The 18,888-nt window shown below is 36.7% G+C and overlaps 1 protein-coding gene across 1 annotated transcript in view; it reads right to left on the bottom strand.

The window, feature by feature from the left end:
* Positions 1-218: 218 nt before the first annotated feature.
* Positions 219-18,888, bottom strand: part of TRPC4 (transient receptor potential cation channel subfamily C member 4) — a 142,576-nt gene continuing 123,906 nt past the window's right edge. The window contains exons 6-11 of the mRNA XM_088522219.1: positions 17,219-17,532; positions 15,834-16,029; positions 13,633-13,827; positions 5,220-5,261; positions 3,293-3,382; positions 219-2,088 (exon numbers count right to left, since the gene is read on the bottom strand). Coding sequence (XP_088378345.1) covers positions 1,372-2,088; positions 3,293-3,382; positions 5,220-5,261; positions 13,633-13,827; positions 15,834-16,029; positions 17,219-17,532 — 1,554 coding nt within the window. The 3' untranslated portion in view covers positions 219-1,371. The remainder of the gene's footprint in view (positions 2,089-3,292; positions 3,383-5,219; positions 5,262-13,632; positions 13,828-15,833; positions 16,030-17,218; positions 17,533-18,888) is intronic.

Genomic DNA, 18,888 nt, shown 5'->3' with positions numbered 1-18,888 from the left:
ATTCTATGCATCTGGAGGAACTTTGCTATAGACTAATATGAACTAAAAGAGGTATCATACCAAGGCTATGGAAGTTAAGAATGAAATGGCCACACTGGTGCAATATATTCATGTGTTTCTGTGGGAGGAGAAAGGGGCTGAATGGGGAGGGGAGTTAGATGGTGGTTTTAGGTCAGTAGTGAACTTACATTTTAATAATGTAGGACACCAGTCACGGATTAAAAAGAAACAGACTGTTTAATTTTAAAAATACTGTTTTTGACTAAGACAATAAGTCACTCATTAGTTAAGAAAAATACTATTAGGTTTTTTTTATACATTTAAATGTCTAAGTATTTGTTATAAAACCTTCAATCAGGATCCCCCCCAAACTCTGAAACTGTCCAAGAAACTCTGCTAAGGTTTTTCTTTAAAAACTTCTCAGAAAATTACCAAGTTTTTCCAAGTATTCTGGGGATCATTGTCTATTTATTCCCAAAACATCTTGCTCTTAGCAAATACAAGTGTATTGTGAAGGCAGAAGCTAATAAGCAGTTGAACATTAAAGTGCATAGGTTGTCCACATTTGGAAAAATAAATGATCAAAGAAGCAGTAGCTGTTCTGATTACGGATTCTGGGGGAATAATCCGTTATCAATTTTTAGCAAGCCACAAATATTTCTTTAAGGAAAGAAACTTTTTTTTTTTTACAATCTTTAAATCCTGCAAATGCATTTCTAACAACATTATCAGGAAGGTAATAATCCTATTGCTGCGAGGGGAAGCTGTAATTAAATAATCAAATAGAGTGATCATCCATAATTTACAGGTATTCATCTTCTTTCAATAAATAAAATAATATACGTTATGTTTTTATTCTTTACAGCTTTTGAAGCAAATCAAGTTTCTAGCAGTTTAAATAAACATTTCTAATAGATTAACATGTGTTGTGTTGACAGGAACCGCTTATGATTATTACATTGCCCACAACCTTTAAGAACCTACAAAGTTAAATAAAGGCTTACAAGTCTTTTAAGCTACTTTTTATTTGCATAGAAAAATATTTATCATAGGAGTCTACTATCATATGAGAGAAATTGCATTTGTTGTAATTGAAAAAGATAGCTAAAAAGTTTCTGTGGGTTATTGCAACAGTACAAGAATACAAGATGCTTCCATTTATTAAAAAATGTAAAACAAATTGTGAAAGCTAAAGCAGGCTACAAAACAGAAGGTCCCCTTATCTTTCTCTTGACTACTATGTTACAAGATCATGTGCCATAGTTGAGTACTATAAAGTGTAATTCTGCATTTGCTAATATAATTCTTAAAACATTTTATCCCAGCACTATGCAAAATATATATATTTGTAAATGCTTCCTCCTATATGCGTCACAACCTTGTTATCACATAGTCGCCCTGATCGATTGTTTCATGTTTCTCATCACAGTCAACATTAATGTCCAGCTCCTTGTCCAGCTGATCCTGTGGTGTCGCTGGTTCTGAGCTTTGTAACTCCATTTTCTCAGTTTCTGAAGCACAAACACTTCCCTCATCCTGTGATTCTGAAGAGTCACTATTATTTTGTGACTCAGCTAACATGCCCTTTCCATCAGGACTTTGGACGCTTAATTCACAGTTCATGGTCAGTTCTTCATCTTCCAGTTCAGCAGTTTTCTCACATTGTTCTTCTGCCTGTTGACGGGAAACTTCCTCAGAAACGGTATATATTTTGTTTGTACTCTGTTCCATAGAGTTTGTTTTTGATCGTCTGTGAAATAACCCAAAATTTTTTATGTCTGTTACAAAATTCACTCGCTTTTGTTTCTCCTTAGTGGAATCTGACACCATCATTGCTGAGCCGTTGCTTACATTATGTGCTTCAGAAGCAAGGGTGGCTGATCCTGGGTGAATCATTGTTGTTATGTCAAAAAGGCTGAAGGTCTTTTTCTTTCCTTTCTTGTTCCCCTCGTTCTCGCTCTTTTCTTCAGTCTCTGACAAAGAGGCAGTTTCTTTGTTCATCTTTGGGTTCTGCAAATTAGATAGCTTGCTTCCCTTTAACAAACCCAGGACCTCAAAACGAAAGCTGGAAATATCTTGTTTTAACTCCTAAAAATTTTGAAGAAATAGAAGATATAGACTGTGAATTTTAATATGACTTTTTTCTTGAAACTAAAAAATAAAAATAAAAAATAAAGAAAAGAAAAAAAAAGGATTATGCTTGGCATCATATACTTCATATGATGCAGATGATGACCGAAATCTTCAAGACATTTTGCAAACTCTTTCTAATGGTTCCTCACTATTTTCAGGTGAGGCAGAAATGTTATCAGAAATTTTATCAGGGTAAAACTTGAGAGGAAATTTGTGTTGCTCTGGAGTGCTTACAGAAATCACAATCACAGACTGTGGTAGAGAAGGGAATGTATATTACTTGGAATCTGATAGCCTTCTAGTAGATAGTGTTATCCCATTAGAAGTACAGAATTTTGACCATCTGTTACCACCCTCCTACACACAAACACACTCTTGCATGCATACTCACACATACACACTTCTCTGGGAGCAGCTCATAGGAACTACAGGTAAGACTTATTTCATTTGCCCAAGAGGTTTGGTGGCAGGACATCTAAAAGCTATCATCCTTTCATGCCTTTATGTTAGTGGAACTTGTCTCATGAAGGCCTGTCTCAGGAGAAGACATGTCACCTTCAGGAGATGCCTATTTCACTTCATTTTCCTTAAAAGAATAATGGAACAACTTGATAAACTCTGTCTTCTGAGTACCTAAGTTGTGGCAGGTGAATATCATTTTGGATGATACTTGGTTTTTGGGGAACCAATAGTAAGAAAACTCTTTGATGCTCAAAATAGAGAGTGACAGATGTAAAAGCTGTGCTCAGAATCACCCTGATAATTTCATCTGTATCAACAGATTTTAGTATTTGACTGCTTGTTTCCATCTGTTAAGTCGTAGAAAAAGTGTTGTATATACAAATGCACAGCAGCATTCAATAGCAGATAAGGCATCTTTCCTAAGGTGTTGAAACTCTTTGATTTAGTAACTATATTATTGAAAATACTTAGCCCACTTCTTTGGCATTCCCACATGGGCACAATGCAAACTAGTTGATGAAACTGATTTTCTCCCCAGCTGAAGAAACAAAGAGACTTGCTGGAGTTTGCCTACCTGTGTGTGGTTCATCAGGAGACATAGACTTTTCAAAAAAGGATTTTTGATTCTACCTATACATGCTTCACAGTCACCTAATATCTTATTAAAAAGCCTATTAACATGGAAATAAATAAGTACCTTAAAATTTTCTTCTGTCAGTCCCTCTTCAGTTTTGGCATCTCTTATCATTGCTGCAACATATCGCTTAACCAGATTTCTCATAACTTCCTAAAAATATAAAATATTGTGTTAGTTTGTTGTTGCTGTTTGTTTTTTTTTTATTAGTTACTAAACCTACATTCACTGACTTTTGCTTGACTTTTTTACTTTTTTGAATACATGAGAAAACTGTGCAAACCTTTGATGTGGTTTAAAATTTGGCATGATTTTTGATTGAAAGTGGATTATCCTAAGAATGGCTGTATTCAGTTAAAGATATGTCACAAGCCAATATCTTGTGTTCTGACAGTGATCAGTTACTGATGCCTTATGAGGAGAGTAACTCTAGTTTTCCTTTCATGAAGAAAATAAGTGATGCTATTTCCAGGTATATTCTCCCAAGCCTCCTCTGATCTGAGATTCAGGGACTTCATGAATCAAAAATGATATAGCAAAAATTATATATAGTTTAGTTATCTGCGCCAGGTTTCCTCTATTCTGGACTCGGATAAACTCTCAGCATCCACAAGTCCTCTGCCTATGAACTCCATAGTACAGATGGGAGACTCCTTTTAGGCTTTTGCTAGTTTTTAGCCTGTCGTCTTGTATCCTTTCGCACCTCCTGCTCCTAAGAATAATGTCATTTTTTAAAGTGATGCCTGATATAGTTGAGCGCTGCTGCAACCAGCACTATCTCTGAAGTTGTATCAGGTTACTCAGGCCCATGTCCAGCCAAGTGCTGAATATTTCCAATGGTGGAGATACTAACAGCTCTCCAAGCATTTTTTTTTTCCAGTGCTTAACCACCCTCATTGTGATGAAAATTTTCCTTGCATTTAATCAGAATTTCCCTTGATAAAACTCTTGTCTATTGACCCTTTTGCTGTGCACCTCCAAGAAAAATCTGGCACCATTTTGTCCGTAGCCACCCACTATGTAACTGAACACAGTAATTAGATCCCTGCTTAACCTACTCCAGGCTGAACAAACACAGATCTCAACTTCTTCTTTTACGTCAGACCTCTAACCATCTTGGTGGCCCTCCACTGGACTTGTTCCAGTTTATCAACATCATCCTGGTAGTAGGGGGCCCAAGACAGGACAGCATGCTCAGATCCAGTCTAACAGTTGCTGGGCAGAGGAGAATAATCACTTCCCTCAAACTGCTGCCTACTAATGCAGCCCAATGCACGGTTGGTATTTGGTTCAAAGAGAGATGCTAAACAGCTGCTCTATGTTCACCTTCTCCATAATTTTACAAACCCCACCATTATACTCTCCACAGCTGTGTCTTTTTTCAGATTGGAAAGTCACTGTTCACATAGTCATTTCTCATATGGAATTTATTTATGGCTAAACTTTCAAGTATATGACCCACATCTTGGTTAGACTGTAGCCTTTATAACATAGCATAAATATAAAAACAATCCCTAAACTAAATAATCTCGAGGAAAAAAAAAAAGTGCCCAAGAGGCTGAAGCAAGAAGGAATTGGAGGAAGAACAGATCCTGGCAGAGGATTATTAAAGGAAACAGTAGTTTCTGAGAGACCAGAGCTGAAGAGGAAGAGGTCAAGATCAGGCTCTGATGGAGTGGGCCAGTTAGCTGAACATATGGTCCTGCTGAATCTCAGGCATGATGGTAGTTATATCTGTTTTTGTAGAGGTAATCTATATTATAGGAGGAAAAATACTGGTACTGTTTATTACTCTAGACAATGCTACCTCCCAAATGCTGTTATTTCATCATCAGTTTGCTCTTTTTTGCTGGGAATGACATAAATTTGGATTTTTTTTGTTTATTTCTGGTGAAATTCCTTTTTCCTTCTATCTTCCCACCTGCTATTTCAAAAATCTTTTGGAGGCATAAAAAATAATTGCCCAAAATTTAGACGGACGGACATTTACCTGGTATTGATGATGTCTTCTCAGATTGTCTGCTGCACGCCTCTAGGGAAAAAAAAAAAAAAAAAAACATGAATCCTTGCCTGGTTACAGTGATAGCAAAATACATAAAGCATGGTAAAACAGCAGGTCTGTGCAGTTTGCGGTATCTAGCAAACTGAGAAAAAAGGTTCAAATTCTGTTGAAAGGTAGTACTGTTCAAGCAAAACCCATCGTTAGTTATACGGAAGGGAGACCGTTGTCACTGGAAAGGCAAAGTGGATTTTCTACATTTTCATCATTGTGCTGCTATTCGAGCATTGATATGGGCAGGTAGAGAGGGCAGGGTTATACTTGCAGAGCACAAAGTCAGTCATCTAAGATAAAGGGGAACAATGTGGTCTTGTTACTCATTTGCACAGATGAAAAGATATTTTCCAGAATTGAGAAGAACTCAACATAAAAATGGTTATCGCAAAACTCTGCCAGTGTTTCCTAATGTCACATTTAAGATAGAGCTATTCAGTGTCTGCAGTGTAAAACTTTTATTAAAGAGAAGATTTCCTCCTTAGTTCCCTAAACAACAAAGCTAAAAACCAATTTCTCACACAGAGAAGTATGGAAGAGAGAATTTTAGCTGTGCAACGCAGAGTTTATTGTAATGAAGGAGAGAGAGAGATAAGAAGGATAGTAACTCTTATGAAGAACAGCCAAAGAAAGCTTGGCAACATGAAAGCGCAGTATAGTCTATGACAAATGCCACATTAGATTATACTGTCTCATCTAAGGGGTCTCCAAAAAATGATGGGGAAAATAAATTCTGAATTCCTTAGTCCATGCACTACTGCTGTCCTCAGTGATGCATTGAGCCACATCTCAATTCTCTATCTCAGTTATCCTTGATTGGTGAAAGAATATTTGACTTCTTATATCTGCTACTGGCAAGAGAAGTATGTGTCTGACTATTGGTTGTGATTCCACAAAGCAGAACACTAAGGGAACCTTAAAACAGAACAAATTAAATCTGAGGGACTCAATAAAATTGACCTCATTTACAGAATGAGACAGGCTCAGTATGGTATTTTTTATCTTTCTCTTGAAATTCATGGGCAATTTACTTACAATTAACAATTTTCCTATACTTGGATTTGTTTTCCACTTTATGGTTGATTTCTTGTTTGTAATTCATTTCAGGAATGAGGTAGCTGTACATTTAGGCTTGGAAAAAGTGAAGAGAAAAGCCAATATTTCCTATTTGCTCTGAACAGATACTGTGCAGAATTGCTTCATCTGACTAAGTATCTGATTTTCACTGTTTTTCCAGATCATGTTGCTGCATCTTACGTCACTCACTCAAAGAAACAATGAAAATCCATTGTGTTTTACAGGGGGAGAGAGGGAGTGCCTGCCCACCCCCACATATCCAGAGAGGGCAAGTTAGCACCAGGAAGACAGTGGCCTTCCCTCCACCCACTCATTAACCATTTTTAATTTTCAGATGTTTCACAGCCGGCCACATGATGGAGATGTTTTGTTCCTGCTGCAAGAATAACAGGTGAATCTGAGGAATACTAGCGCATGCAATAACAGATCTGACTCCCAGGTAAAGGGAAAAACACTCTAAAATGTAACTGAGATACACTTCAGGTAAAGCCAATTTTTCCAATAAATAAAACAAATGCTGATTCTTATCCTGCAGAATACTTTCTGCAGTGGCTGTCTACTCTGGTTTACTTTTCAGTGAAATGTAAAATAAATGGATAGATTTAAATTCCGTGCTCATAGCAGGAAGCTAAATCTGATTTACTGCCTTTTTTTTAAAAAAATCAAATGTAAAACTTCCAGAAAAAGAGGCTTTTAGGGTTAAATGTCAAAACTGGGATTTAGGATGACTATGCAAGCCAATTTATCTGTGTAGTAGTATCCAGAACAGTTGCCCTGCGCTTACATGCGTTTTCAACTCAGAACACTGAGAATCACACACAGACTCACAGGATGGTTGAGGTTGGAAGGGACCTCTAGAGATCATCTAGTCCAACCCCCCTGCACACGCAGGGACACCTAGAGCACGTGGCACAGGGTGGCATCCAAGCGGGTTTGGAGGATCTCCAGAGAAGGAGACTCTACAACCTCTCTGGGCAACCTGTCACCCTCACTGTTAAGAAATTTTCTTTAAGTTCCTGTGGAACTTTTGATGCTTCAGTTTCCAGCTGTTTCCTCTAGTTTTGTGGAACAGGGTGGAGAAGATGAAAAAGAATGGTGTATGTGCATAGAGAAACACGTACACACCACACAGGAAAATATACATGAATGTAGGCCATCAAACTTCCCATCATTTCTCTATCTCCTATTTAAATGTTCAGATTCAATCTCCAGTTTATAATTTCCTTTCCCTTCCTTCTCAAAGCAGATTGAAGCCTTCCTTAAACATGGTTGGAAATTAAGCTACTCACTGTAAAGAAAATAGAATTAACACTCATATTATTCTTAGTTCTTCTCATATCATCCTTAGTTCTTAGTTACACAGTTTTTCTCTACCTGCCTGTAGTAGATATGTTTCCATTTTTGGATGCTCTCAAAATTGTAAATGCTTCCAATTTATTTCAAATAATCACAGTGCTATGTGCATAAAGAAGTGTTGAAAACTGTCTAAATATAAGGAATAAAATGTAGTTGTGCACATAAAATAATAATAGAGGAAAACACATCTCATAGTGACAAAGTTTTATTGGATAATGAAATTAAATGGAGGTACTTTACTTATCAAAAGGGGGCACTAATCTCATTTAGGAAGCTTTAACAATACTTCTAGTAGTTGTGATAATGGCTTTAGTCTTCCTGTTTATGTCATTGCTAGCAATGTGTACTGTTTGGAAAAAAAAAAGTGTTTAGCTTTCAAAAATTATCAGTGAAAAATTCCTTTTCTTGCTGTGTATTCAAAATTTGTGTTACTGTGTATGCAAAAAGTGTCTTACTGTGTATGCAAAAAATACATCTTAAAAGGTGAGGTGTTCCAATTTAACTTCTGTATTTGACCTCAAAAATTTAATGGTAACGATCCATAAAATGTAATGCTGTCTGAAGTCATGGCATATGTCCCTCAATGAATGGAAACATCCCAGGAAAAGGTAAGAACTCATCTGTTTTCTGAACAAGGTCTTCCAATCGTTCAGTCCTTGGCTACACAATAAGCAGGCTCCACGTTATTGTTTTCCATTCCAGGTGAAAGGAGAGTTTTTTTCCCTTTAATTTTCAATAATTTCATACATATTACAGAGAAAATGTAAAATAACTCTGTTGACTTAGGGGTTGCATCATTTTCCCCTCGGAGAAAAAAAAAATTAAGAGAAAAGAATATTTTCTATGACAAATCATAATCATTACCATATAGGGTACTGGGAAAATGGCATTAAAAATGGGCAGCTATAAGAGAGGTAATTGTTTATTTAAGCTTCAGCCGGACAAGAAAATACTCAAAATATGCCCAGCAAATCTTTCCCATTGTCTCTTCTGAAATACTTACAATTATGGGTAAAAAACACCCACTCTGACTGATCAGACACAAAATGGAGGGCAATTTGAGGAAAATAGTGCAATTTATTCCACATCAGATTTGAGATTTTTTTTTTTTTTTTTAAATATCTCTTCCTTTTGGAAACAGGAATAGATTTCAGACGGCCAAGGGGAGTAGTCTTAACGCACCAAAGACATTCGATAGTGAAGAAAACTTTAGCCAATAGACCTTCATTACTAATCTGGCTTTTGCAAAGGTGAGCTGACAAAGTTAACAGAGCTACTATATATAGCTGAAAGCGCAGCACGCGCTGTTACTTCAGAGTTTTAAGTGTAGGAGATACTTTGTGATAATAGCTAAAGAGAATGTTGCATACCTGGGATATGTCAAAATGACAAAAAAAAAAAGTGCTGAAATCTGATCTCTTTTTAGTTAATAAAAGAATTGAAATGCTAGTAAATTACATGGGAATATCCTGGCCTTCCTATGTTGTCAGCAGCCTGTGGCTAGAAGAGCTCCAATCAGCATCCGTCAGCCTCTTGCTGTGGAGAAAGGTCCTATCACTTGAGAAAGACACCCTTCACTCCACCACCCCACTGCTTTGCCTGTCTCCACACACCAAAGGATACCAGAAATGGAAAACTGACATTCAAGAAGAATGCAATTAATCAGCTCTCTTCAGAGGCACCTCACTTCCCTGCAGACACTGTTCTTTCCTCTGACAGCACTGTAGATGGTCCTCCCAAGCAATCCTGCTATAGTTATCTCTACTGACATTTTTCTTCTTTGCATGAGCCACAAAAATCCTTCTATTGGCATGTCTGCTATAAATCATCCTGGCCCTGAATTCTTTCTTTACCAGTTCTACATGCAAATAATATCCTTTCAAGTTTTTTTTTTCTTTTTTTCTTTCTTTTTCAGTGGATTGTTGGGTAGCATATTTGCTGTGCTCTTCAGTCATTTCTAGTTCACGATTTCTGGCTTTTTGGTGCTATTTTTTTTAACCAGAGATCATGCCTGATCCTTGAAAAATGCTCGCTATAACAAGCAAGATGCACTCTGCCTATCGTCTGTTATCTGTCCTTTAGCGCTGACTCAACACTTGGAAAACCACTGTTGCTTTTTCAGCTGGAAAGCACCGCTGTAGATTACTGCTGATTAGAGTTTTTTCTCTAAGCATGTAGATGTTAAGAATAAAATGTTTTGAGATTGGAGTTGTATCTCATAAACAGGGCGTCACACATTTAGCCAATGTAAGAAAGACTGAAATGGAGTCTAAAGCTTTTAGTCACAACATAGGGCGTGAGGAAGGTATTGGAATTCATACTGTAGGACTTAATGGAGAGAGATAGGTCTAACCAAATCACATCTTGCAGCTCTGAGGCCTGAGTTATTACTGGAGAGTCAGAGAGCGGTCAACCAAGATCTTTTGAGCAAAAGTTAGAGAAAAGTTTTCATTTCCCTTTAGCTGGAAGGGCTAAAGGTTCTAAATCTAATTTCTCATATATTTTATACAGATAATTAACAAAGTTTCAGGAACCTAAGACTGAGTGATGAAAATAACTTTTCAAAATGAGAAAACACAATGTGCTCCTATGGGAAAGACCCGGATCACTATGGTGTGCCCATCATTTCTCCAGTGACTTAAGCTCAGTTGGGGAAAATCCAGATAGGAGCATCTGACTACATCTATCCAAACTATGCATAGACATGACTGCTGGAGGGATTAAAGGCTGTCAAGTGGCAGATATGGACAGATTTTTCATATGTGGAAATCAGAGTACATAGAATATACATACGTCTTACCCCATATTGGAGCTTGGGTATAATCGGGCCTAGAAATCTCAGAATGTTCCTAGTTCAAGAAGCCCTAATGGCCCTAATGTGAGGAATTAGCTGAAGAACTCACTAGTTTTATGACATGTGGATGAGATGTGGATCTACTTGGTCTTTGGGATGTGGATCTACTGGAGAGAGTCCAGAGTAGGGCTACAAGGATGATCAGGGGCCTGGAACATCTGCCCTATGAGGAAAGACTGAGGGAGCTGGGCCTGTTCAGCCTGGAGAAGAGAAGGCTGAGAGGGTATCTAATCAGTGTATATAAAGACCTCCAGCGAGGGAGTGAGGAGAATGGGGCCATTCTCTTTTCAATGATGGCCAGCGACAGGACAAGAGGAAACAGCCACAACCTGAAGCACCAAAAGTTCCACAGGAATTTAAGGAAAAATTTCTTGACAGTGAGGGTGACAGAGCACTGGAACAGGTTGCCAAGAGGTTGTGGAGTCTCCTTCTCTGGAGATCCTCAAAACCTGCTTGGACAAAATCCTGTGCTACATGCTCTAGGTGCCCGCGTGTGCAGGGGGGTTGGACTAGATGATCTCCAAAGGTCCCTTCCAACCTTAGGCATTCTATGATTCTATGATTCTGTGCCCAGGTGTATAGACTGAGTCTGGACAGCCACAGCCATTCACTTTCAAGGTAGCTGGAATTATTGTTGCCATAATGGTTCAGTTGCTGAGCAGACTTCAGAATATATACTTAGCGCTAAATAGTTATTCTGTAATGAAAGTGAGGAAGGAATATGGCTGTATTGTCTCACAGAACTTTTGGATTGGCATTTTTTTCTCATTGATCAAAATATTTTGAGGTTTATGGTATACAAATTTAAAAATATCCTACATCTCTACTTCCTCCATGTCCTCTGCTCTCAAATAGTTCACTAAACAGCAGCCTCATTCATTGAGCCAGTTTCTCTTTGTGTGGGGAATCCAGGTTCAGCTCCTTCTCTTCTGCTCTCCCATGAGAGCACCTTTCCTCAACGGAGTCTTAGCTGTTTTGATATGGGAAATCTCTCCTGTCAGAGCTGTTATGCTTGGTATAAATAATTAAATATTCACCGGAGAATGGAAATAAACCTGGATCTCCCATAGCCCAAGCTATTTGCTATTCTTAGCATATTTTCCTATTCCCTCTGATCACAAATCCCATTCTGAAGCTGAAAAATCCTTTTCAACAAAAGCTTCTTTGAAAGAGGTACACATGTATGAAAAGTTTTGGTTTTGAGGAATTTCTGTATTTTTTATTTAAAAAAAGAAAGAAAATGTTATGTGGAAAAATTCCCAACCAGTTCTATCTATAGACTTTCTGCCTTTGACCCTTTGTTGCAGCAGCTTTCCAAAACCCAAGCTGCTGATTCCTGGTATTTACACCCCTCAGGAGGAGGTAGCCTCAGGAAAAAGTTGCTGGTCTTTATGAACCCCACAGGTAGTTCAGTACAGAGGACCCTGTCTCTCTCTTTCCTTCTGCAGAGCTAGAAATGAGTTCACTCCCAGAGCTGTGGTTGGAGAGGAAAACAAAGGAAAAAATCTCATGTCTTGGATAAAACGTCTAAAACAGAACATTGTCCTGAAGCTTTTCTTTGGGATGCTGAAGGGTACTTTCGATCTGTCCCAGTTAAACAGGGCTATTATGTTAACTCATTCTAGATCCTCAGCTGCTATAAACTGGCATCATTCCATTAATTTTAATACCATTCTATCAGTTTACACTCTCTAATCATCCCTACCAAATGCTTAACAAATGCCTAGGAGCATTGCCCATTCTCCCACACATGTAAGTACATCCCTGTCCTGATTTATTTCTCCTTCTAACAAAATCTCACTATTTTTCTTTTAGTTTTACTCTGCACTTCTTTTTTTCCCTTCCTAGGTTACACTGTGATATTTTATCATCATTTTTTCTCAATTCAGCTATTTCATTTTTTATTTCCATATGAATCAATATATTTCTATCTTGATTGCTTTCTAATATCAATTTTCAGATTTTTCTCAGTTTTTCTTTCCTGCATTCTATTGTTAGTTTTTGTTTGTCTGTTTGTTTGGTTTTAATGCTCATGCTTTTAAGATTCCTTTTCTGTCTCTTTCTTTCCTATCTACAAGTATGACAAGATAGCTCAAGCATATTTTCCTTTTTCTGTGTAAATATTGCCCATCAAGATCAGGATACTGGCATAAGTATAGTTAGGAGCTTTCCATAAGGAGGTCAAAAGCAATTCATTAGCTTAGGAAATATGAATTAGTTGTATATGTCACATTTTCTCTTTTGTCTGTATATCTCTGTAAACTTGTATTTACCTAGGTATAGGTAACATCTAGGTATATCTTGTGATTAAACTGAATGACAGGATATGACAGAAAAAGAAGTAGGGAGAGTGCGCATTTCAGTTCACTTCCTAAGACACTGTGAAGAAAATGCAGAGAAGAATTAAAGATCTATAGAGTAACCTTATCCTTACACAGTAATCGCATCTTATCCACTTTGAAATGAGTTGCTACCAGATTAAACCACATAAGGGCTAAATAGCATAAGGAATTTCTCCTCCCTTTTTACCCACCTATGAGAGTCTCATACTCTCAATGCTTTTCTATCTGATCTATTTGATCTCTGATATTTGTATTGCTTTTAATCTTTCTAGATTTATCTGTATATGAGGCACAACCATGTTTTCCTGTTACCATTACACCGAAGTCTGATTATGCTTTTTCTTTAGTCAATACATTGACATGAATACAATTCTAGCAGGGAACAATAGGTTTTATTTTATATATACATACACATATATACACATACATACACATATAAAATAGATATTTTATTATATTTTGTTATATATGTTTTAATATGTTTTATTATATATATGTAATATAGGCTTTATATAATATATACACATACACACACATATATAGAATAAATATATATAAGTACATATATAAAATAAAACCTATTGTTCTCTGACAAAATCATAATGTAACTCATATTTACATTATTTGACCATTGGACAGGCTTCCCAACTCTGTACATTTGAGGAGAAATATCTATATTGAAAGGAGGAGGACTACATATTAAATAATGCACTGAACTTACCCCTATAGTTCCAAAACTTTCAGGTTTTCTTCTTATTTTTTTCTTACACAGATGTTTCCATAACCATTTGATCAGATACCAGAGGGATTTTGGGCTTGGTATGACATTGAAAGGAGTAGGCAGAGTCCCTCCTTCTTCAAAGTAACTCATCCAGAGTTTTGTTCGAGCAAACTTCCACTCAATGTCTGCATGATCCTGCACACAAGACAGCAGCTCACATAGTGCTGTGATTGTCAGTGAAAAAAATCTCACAAAAGTCTGGTAGTCTAAAATTAGAACTAACCTGAAGCACTAATGAATTTTCTTGTTAGATTACCATCATCTTTTCTGTGACAGAAAAATCTTTAACACAAAGCAATGTTTAAGTAGCTTTACTGCAGCAAAAGGAGCCTATGGATAGTGTATGTGCACAGTATACACTCCCTTTCAAACTCTTTTCCTAATAAGGGCTTTTTAAATAATTTAAAGTCTCTCAGACAACAAAAGATAATTACAAGCAGAAAAAAAGCTACATTTCTGATAGAGCTGTTTTGTTATAATACCAGCTCACCATCATTCTACATAGATCAGTCTAATTACTCTGCTGCACAGGAACTTCAGTAAGTCTTCAAGTCTTATACATTATCTCAGTAGTTGCTAGACCCATAAATTCACAGATTGGTTATCTCACAAATCAGGAGACTATTTAAAATGATGAGTTGAGTACCTTCATTTTCTCCTATTTCAGAGTTATGTATTTGGAAAAGGCATTTTGTTTGTTTGTTTTGTTTTGTTTTCATTTTTTCCCTAATTTAAATTTTCTTTCCTTTGGATATTATATAATGTGTAATTTTTAACAGGTTAAAAATGAATACTCAAGACCATGGCTAAAAAGATTATTAAATCCTAGCACGATTTGGACAAAAACATGGTGTTCAAGAACTTAAACTACTGATCCAGCTTTAGCTTTTACTATTTAGTTAGACATATGGTAATCAGTAAATTAGAAGCTCTAGTAAGAAAACTATTCAACCTGCAGTGTGGATTTTGAATATTAGTCTGTCATGATTTAGTGTACCAGTCAATGACCATAGTATATACATGTTGTTAAAATTTCTTTTGTGGAAAATTTCATAATTTCTTCATGAAAAAAAAATCATATTAATGTGAGTCTTTCTTTCATGTGTTTGTTTTCTGCTTGATCGTTTTTAAGTTATAATATGAAGATTCAGTGTTTAATCCTGTTAATATCATTAATAGAAAGTTGAGAAATAAAGTAAGTAAGGCGATAACTGATAAAAATGTAGTTTTCATAAAACAAGAAAACAGGGTGGCTGAGTGAGAAGTCATGACCTTTTGTCTGGCTTGTGGATGAGTCATCATCAAATCTGAAATTGGTGCTCTTTTGCAAACCCAGTTATCAGGAAATTATATGAAATTCAAACAGCTACTATTCACACAGCAGCTTCAGTAACTATTCTCCAACACAGGAGTGTAGCATTTTTAAAAGAAATTGTAATTAAAAAAAATAAAGGGAATGGGAGGAGGTGGCAGAGAGTAATGTAGTACTCTATAGATGATAGCTGATTTGAGTATCTCAGCCTTTTATCAATATTTCATCAAATTTTCCTTTAAAGTTAAAATCTATGAAGGATTAAGGCAAGAGGACTCAGTTAAATTAGTCTGAAATAGCAGGGAGTCCCAAAACTGCCCAGCTGGGCATCCAATTTCTATTCATTCATTGTATTTTCATGCAATGTAAGAATGCCAACAGAACATTAGACTGACGGATTTAAGGTGTAGTCTGCAAAAAAAAACAACAGCCTTTTAAAGGTTTATTTATATAAATTATTAAAATTATAGTAGGGACAGCACTGTCTGAGGCAAATTTGGTTTCTCAAGATGGCCCCTATACTGAGCAACATGGGGAATGCTACCATCTCTGTCACTTGCGAACAGCTCCAAGGCATGCTTCTTTACTCGGAAGATGGCTTCTACATCAGGTCTACCTTTTCATCATTCAGAATTATTGGAAAATTCACATCTGGACAAATCCAGCTGTGATCTGGTTTCTTCATTTTTCCCCCCAAAATGTAAAAGAATCAAAACATATCACAGAACTTGCCCCTAGGTTCTATATCTAAAAGAGATTTATTACTAGAAAATCAAGAAGTAGAAACAGGTGTATACTGAAAATGACTGAAGGATAAGGAACAACTTACAGCAATGAGCTGATAAGAGTTATTCATCATGGCTATTAGCATGTTGAGTAGAACAACCAGAGAGATTACATTATAGGTACCAAACATAGTAGCCCCAACAAATTCAGTAAATTCATGCCTTGCTTTCACATTGGTCACATACAGATTGATGAGTCCAAATATAGACCAGAATAATGACTGCAGTGTTTCAAATAATCTGAAAAACAAAAAACAAAAGGAATGTCTGTGTAATAAAAATACATATCTGGAGTACAAATTCCAGCTTGTCAGTTTCCCCCCATACAAAGTCCTTCAATTAATTGCAATGGGTGATATTCCTCACAATATAGGCAATATATATGGACATAGCTATCTAGGTAAACATTGACTAAATGTTTCAAATCTGAGCCTCTATATTTACAGTCTATAACCTGTATCTAAGGGTTTGAGCACAAGGATGATTCTACTGAAGCTTTTAGGGGATAAATACAGTTTTAGATCATGTTTTGGACATCTGTCTTTTTTGGACATCTGTCTGTTTTTTATCCTTTGCTTGGGCTTTTAAGGGGTAAAAGAAAGCCTTTAATGTAGCTCAATGATTGTTTCAACAGGAGTTTAAAAAGTTTGAGGCATTCTCATAAGCGTTTGGTATTGACAACTTATACAATTTCTACTGTATATTGGGAGTCATTTTCATTGAAAAGGATAACAACTATATTGGATAACAACTGCATTTTAAAAGCAGCCTAGATCTGGTTCATAGAAGGTAACAAATAACAAGTATATATTTTAATAATTCAGTTCAGGTTGGAAGTTGAAAGATCATTTAGAAAATTAGTGTTCATTTGATAGGCACTAAAATGCATTACAGAACAGACTTAATGAAGGTTGTTTTTTTCTTTTTTGAGCTGGAAGGAAAAATAAACTTTAAAACAGAAACAAAAATACAATATGCAGAAGCCTGGATAAATTTGTTTTTCCTGCCTCAGTTTGTTGGGTGTACAAGAGTTCTCCATGTTTTAGACCATCAGCCTTATTTAATGTCCACAAGTAAACACAGAAGAAACACATAATAACAGCTGCCTGGACAAGGGAACTTTAAGTTGGTGATTTTTTTTTAATGTTAAGCCTGTATTCTTTAATCTCACATTGTCTCCCCCTCCTCTTTGTTTTATTTTTTATTTTTGAAATATATGCAATTGTACAGACTTTGCTGTGGTGTACCGTGGTGTAGAGTAAGCATTATCAACAACTGATATAACATCAATACATACTTTTTGTAATATGGTAGCTCTTGGGAGTGTCAGGATGCCAATAGAGAGAGAGAAAAAAAAAAAAAGACAGTCTCTTCCCTAAGGACAGCATCTAACTGAGAAACATATGGGAGAAATAAATTAGCTACTTACGTTGAAAATGCATTATTCTGCTTATCACATCGTATTCCTTTGCAGCTGTCAGGTTCATTTGTCTCATAGTAAAAGTACAGCTGGTTCAACCCATTTGCAAAAGCTAGCAGCACAAGGCAGTATATGAAGAGAAACTTCAAAATGTCCAGCAACATTCTTCCTAGAGATATTTGCAGAGGTCCCAGGTGAGAATTTGCAGTGAATAATGAGATCAAGCGTAGGGAGCTAAAGATGTTTGCAATTGCAAACAGTGCCTCAGCCACCAGTGTTGGATGCCACATGTCCCAGCTCTCTCGTGGAACCAACCCGCTATACTGAAAACAAGCAGAAGGCAGAAAATTATTCCTCTACTTTTATGCACAAACAAGTGCATGAGCCATTCAATTCATTTGCACAATAAAAATAAACCTCTTTGGGGAGGCAGAATGTCTTCAGCAGAGCTTTTTATGCTAGGAAAAGCAAAAATGGCTGGTACCTTTATACTTATCATTCCTTTAATGTCTTATGCTTTCTCATTATTTTGACTGTGTTTTGCATTTGGTTATGATTTTTACTATAATGGAAGCATGTATAGCCATTCTGACAGATAATAAAAGCAATCAGTTTTGAACATCCTGATTTTTAGAAGTATAGATTTTTTTCAGCTGCAAAATCAGTTAAATTATTTCTTGAGAGACAAACAATACAGAGAAGCCAGTGATGAATGGAAGCCAGCAAAAACTTTGGCATGCTGAAAGAAACCATTTTATCAAGGAATAAATATATATTTCTTAATTGCCAACACTGGACCAATGATGAAAAAGATACTTATTAATGAACCATGGCAAACTGCTTATTCATCTCATTATCAAACAGTCTGATCCCTGGAACTATGATGCTTTACTGTTCCAGCTCTACCAACAGATTTCTTGAAGATGAAAGATATTACTTTGAACTAAGGCTTAACTACTGTTGCAGGCTCATTATTATTTATTGGGTCTCATTAATCTGTTTTACAGAACATATCAGAGGAATGCTATCAATCTGTGCTTTGGAGCACTCTAAAACTATGGAATAATATAATATGAAGTACATAGAAAAGAGTGCATCTTCACTGACTCTGGGCCACCCAGATGCAGCCTTCAGAGCCATCACAGTCTGTGCCCTCAGTAAAAAGAGGCCTATCACAGAGGCCAAATGAAAGAGCACAGCCCACCACAGTAATTCCATGCCACACTTATCCTCCAAAGAAGGCTGTGTGCTTTCAGGTTGTTAGGACAGAGGATGGTCTGGAGTAGAGGCAGGTGGCACCAGATCACACCATGCCAGGGTTGCTCTAACTGGTGGCTTAGGTGAGAGAGTACTAGTGCCCTGGATCAATCATCAGCTTTATTTACTGATACAAAAGAATCCACAACATCCGACAGTTTGGTGGATTTTCGGGTAGGAACTGCAAATCTGGAAAAAAATAGCCCACTATTGAGTTAAGAATCACTCTGATTTGTGTTTCAGGCACCGGGGCATTCCTTCTCTATAGAAGAGGGAATTAAACCTGGTCCAGATGGAGTCATAGGTCAATACTTTGCCTATTAGAGTATGCTTTCCGCTACTGACCATGTTGTAAAACCACATCTTATTGCATTTGACATTTTAGCTCCAAGAGAGATGCTATTCTGCCTCATCTGCTATTG

The sequence above is a fragment of the Tinamus guttatus genome, unplaced genomic scaffold (genome assembly GCF_059628265.1).
Source record: "Tinamus guttatus ecotype Peru unplaced genomic scaffold, ASM5962826v1 Tinamus_guttatus_pri_ptg000150l, whole genome shotgun sequence".
NCBI classification, from domain to species: Eukaryota; Metazoa; Chordata; class Aves; order Tinamiformes; family Tinamidae; genus Tinamus; species Tinamus guttatus.
Note: the sequence above shows the minus strand (reverse complement) of the source record. Positions and strands in the feature narration are given on the sequence as shown.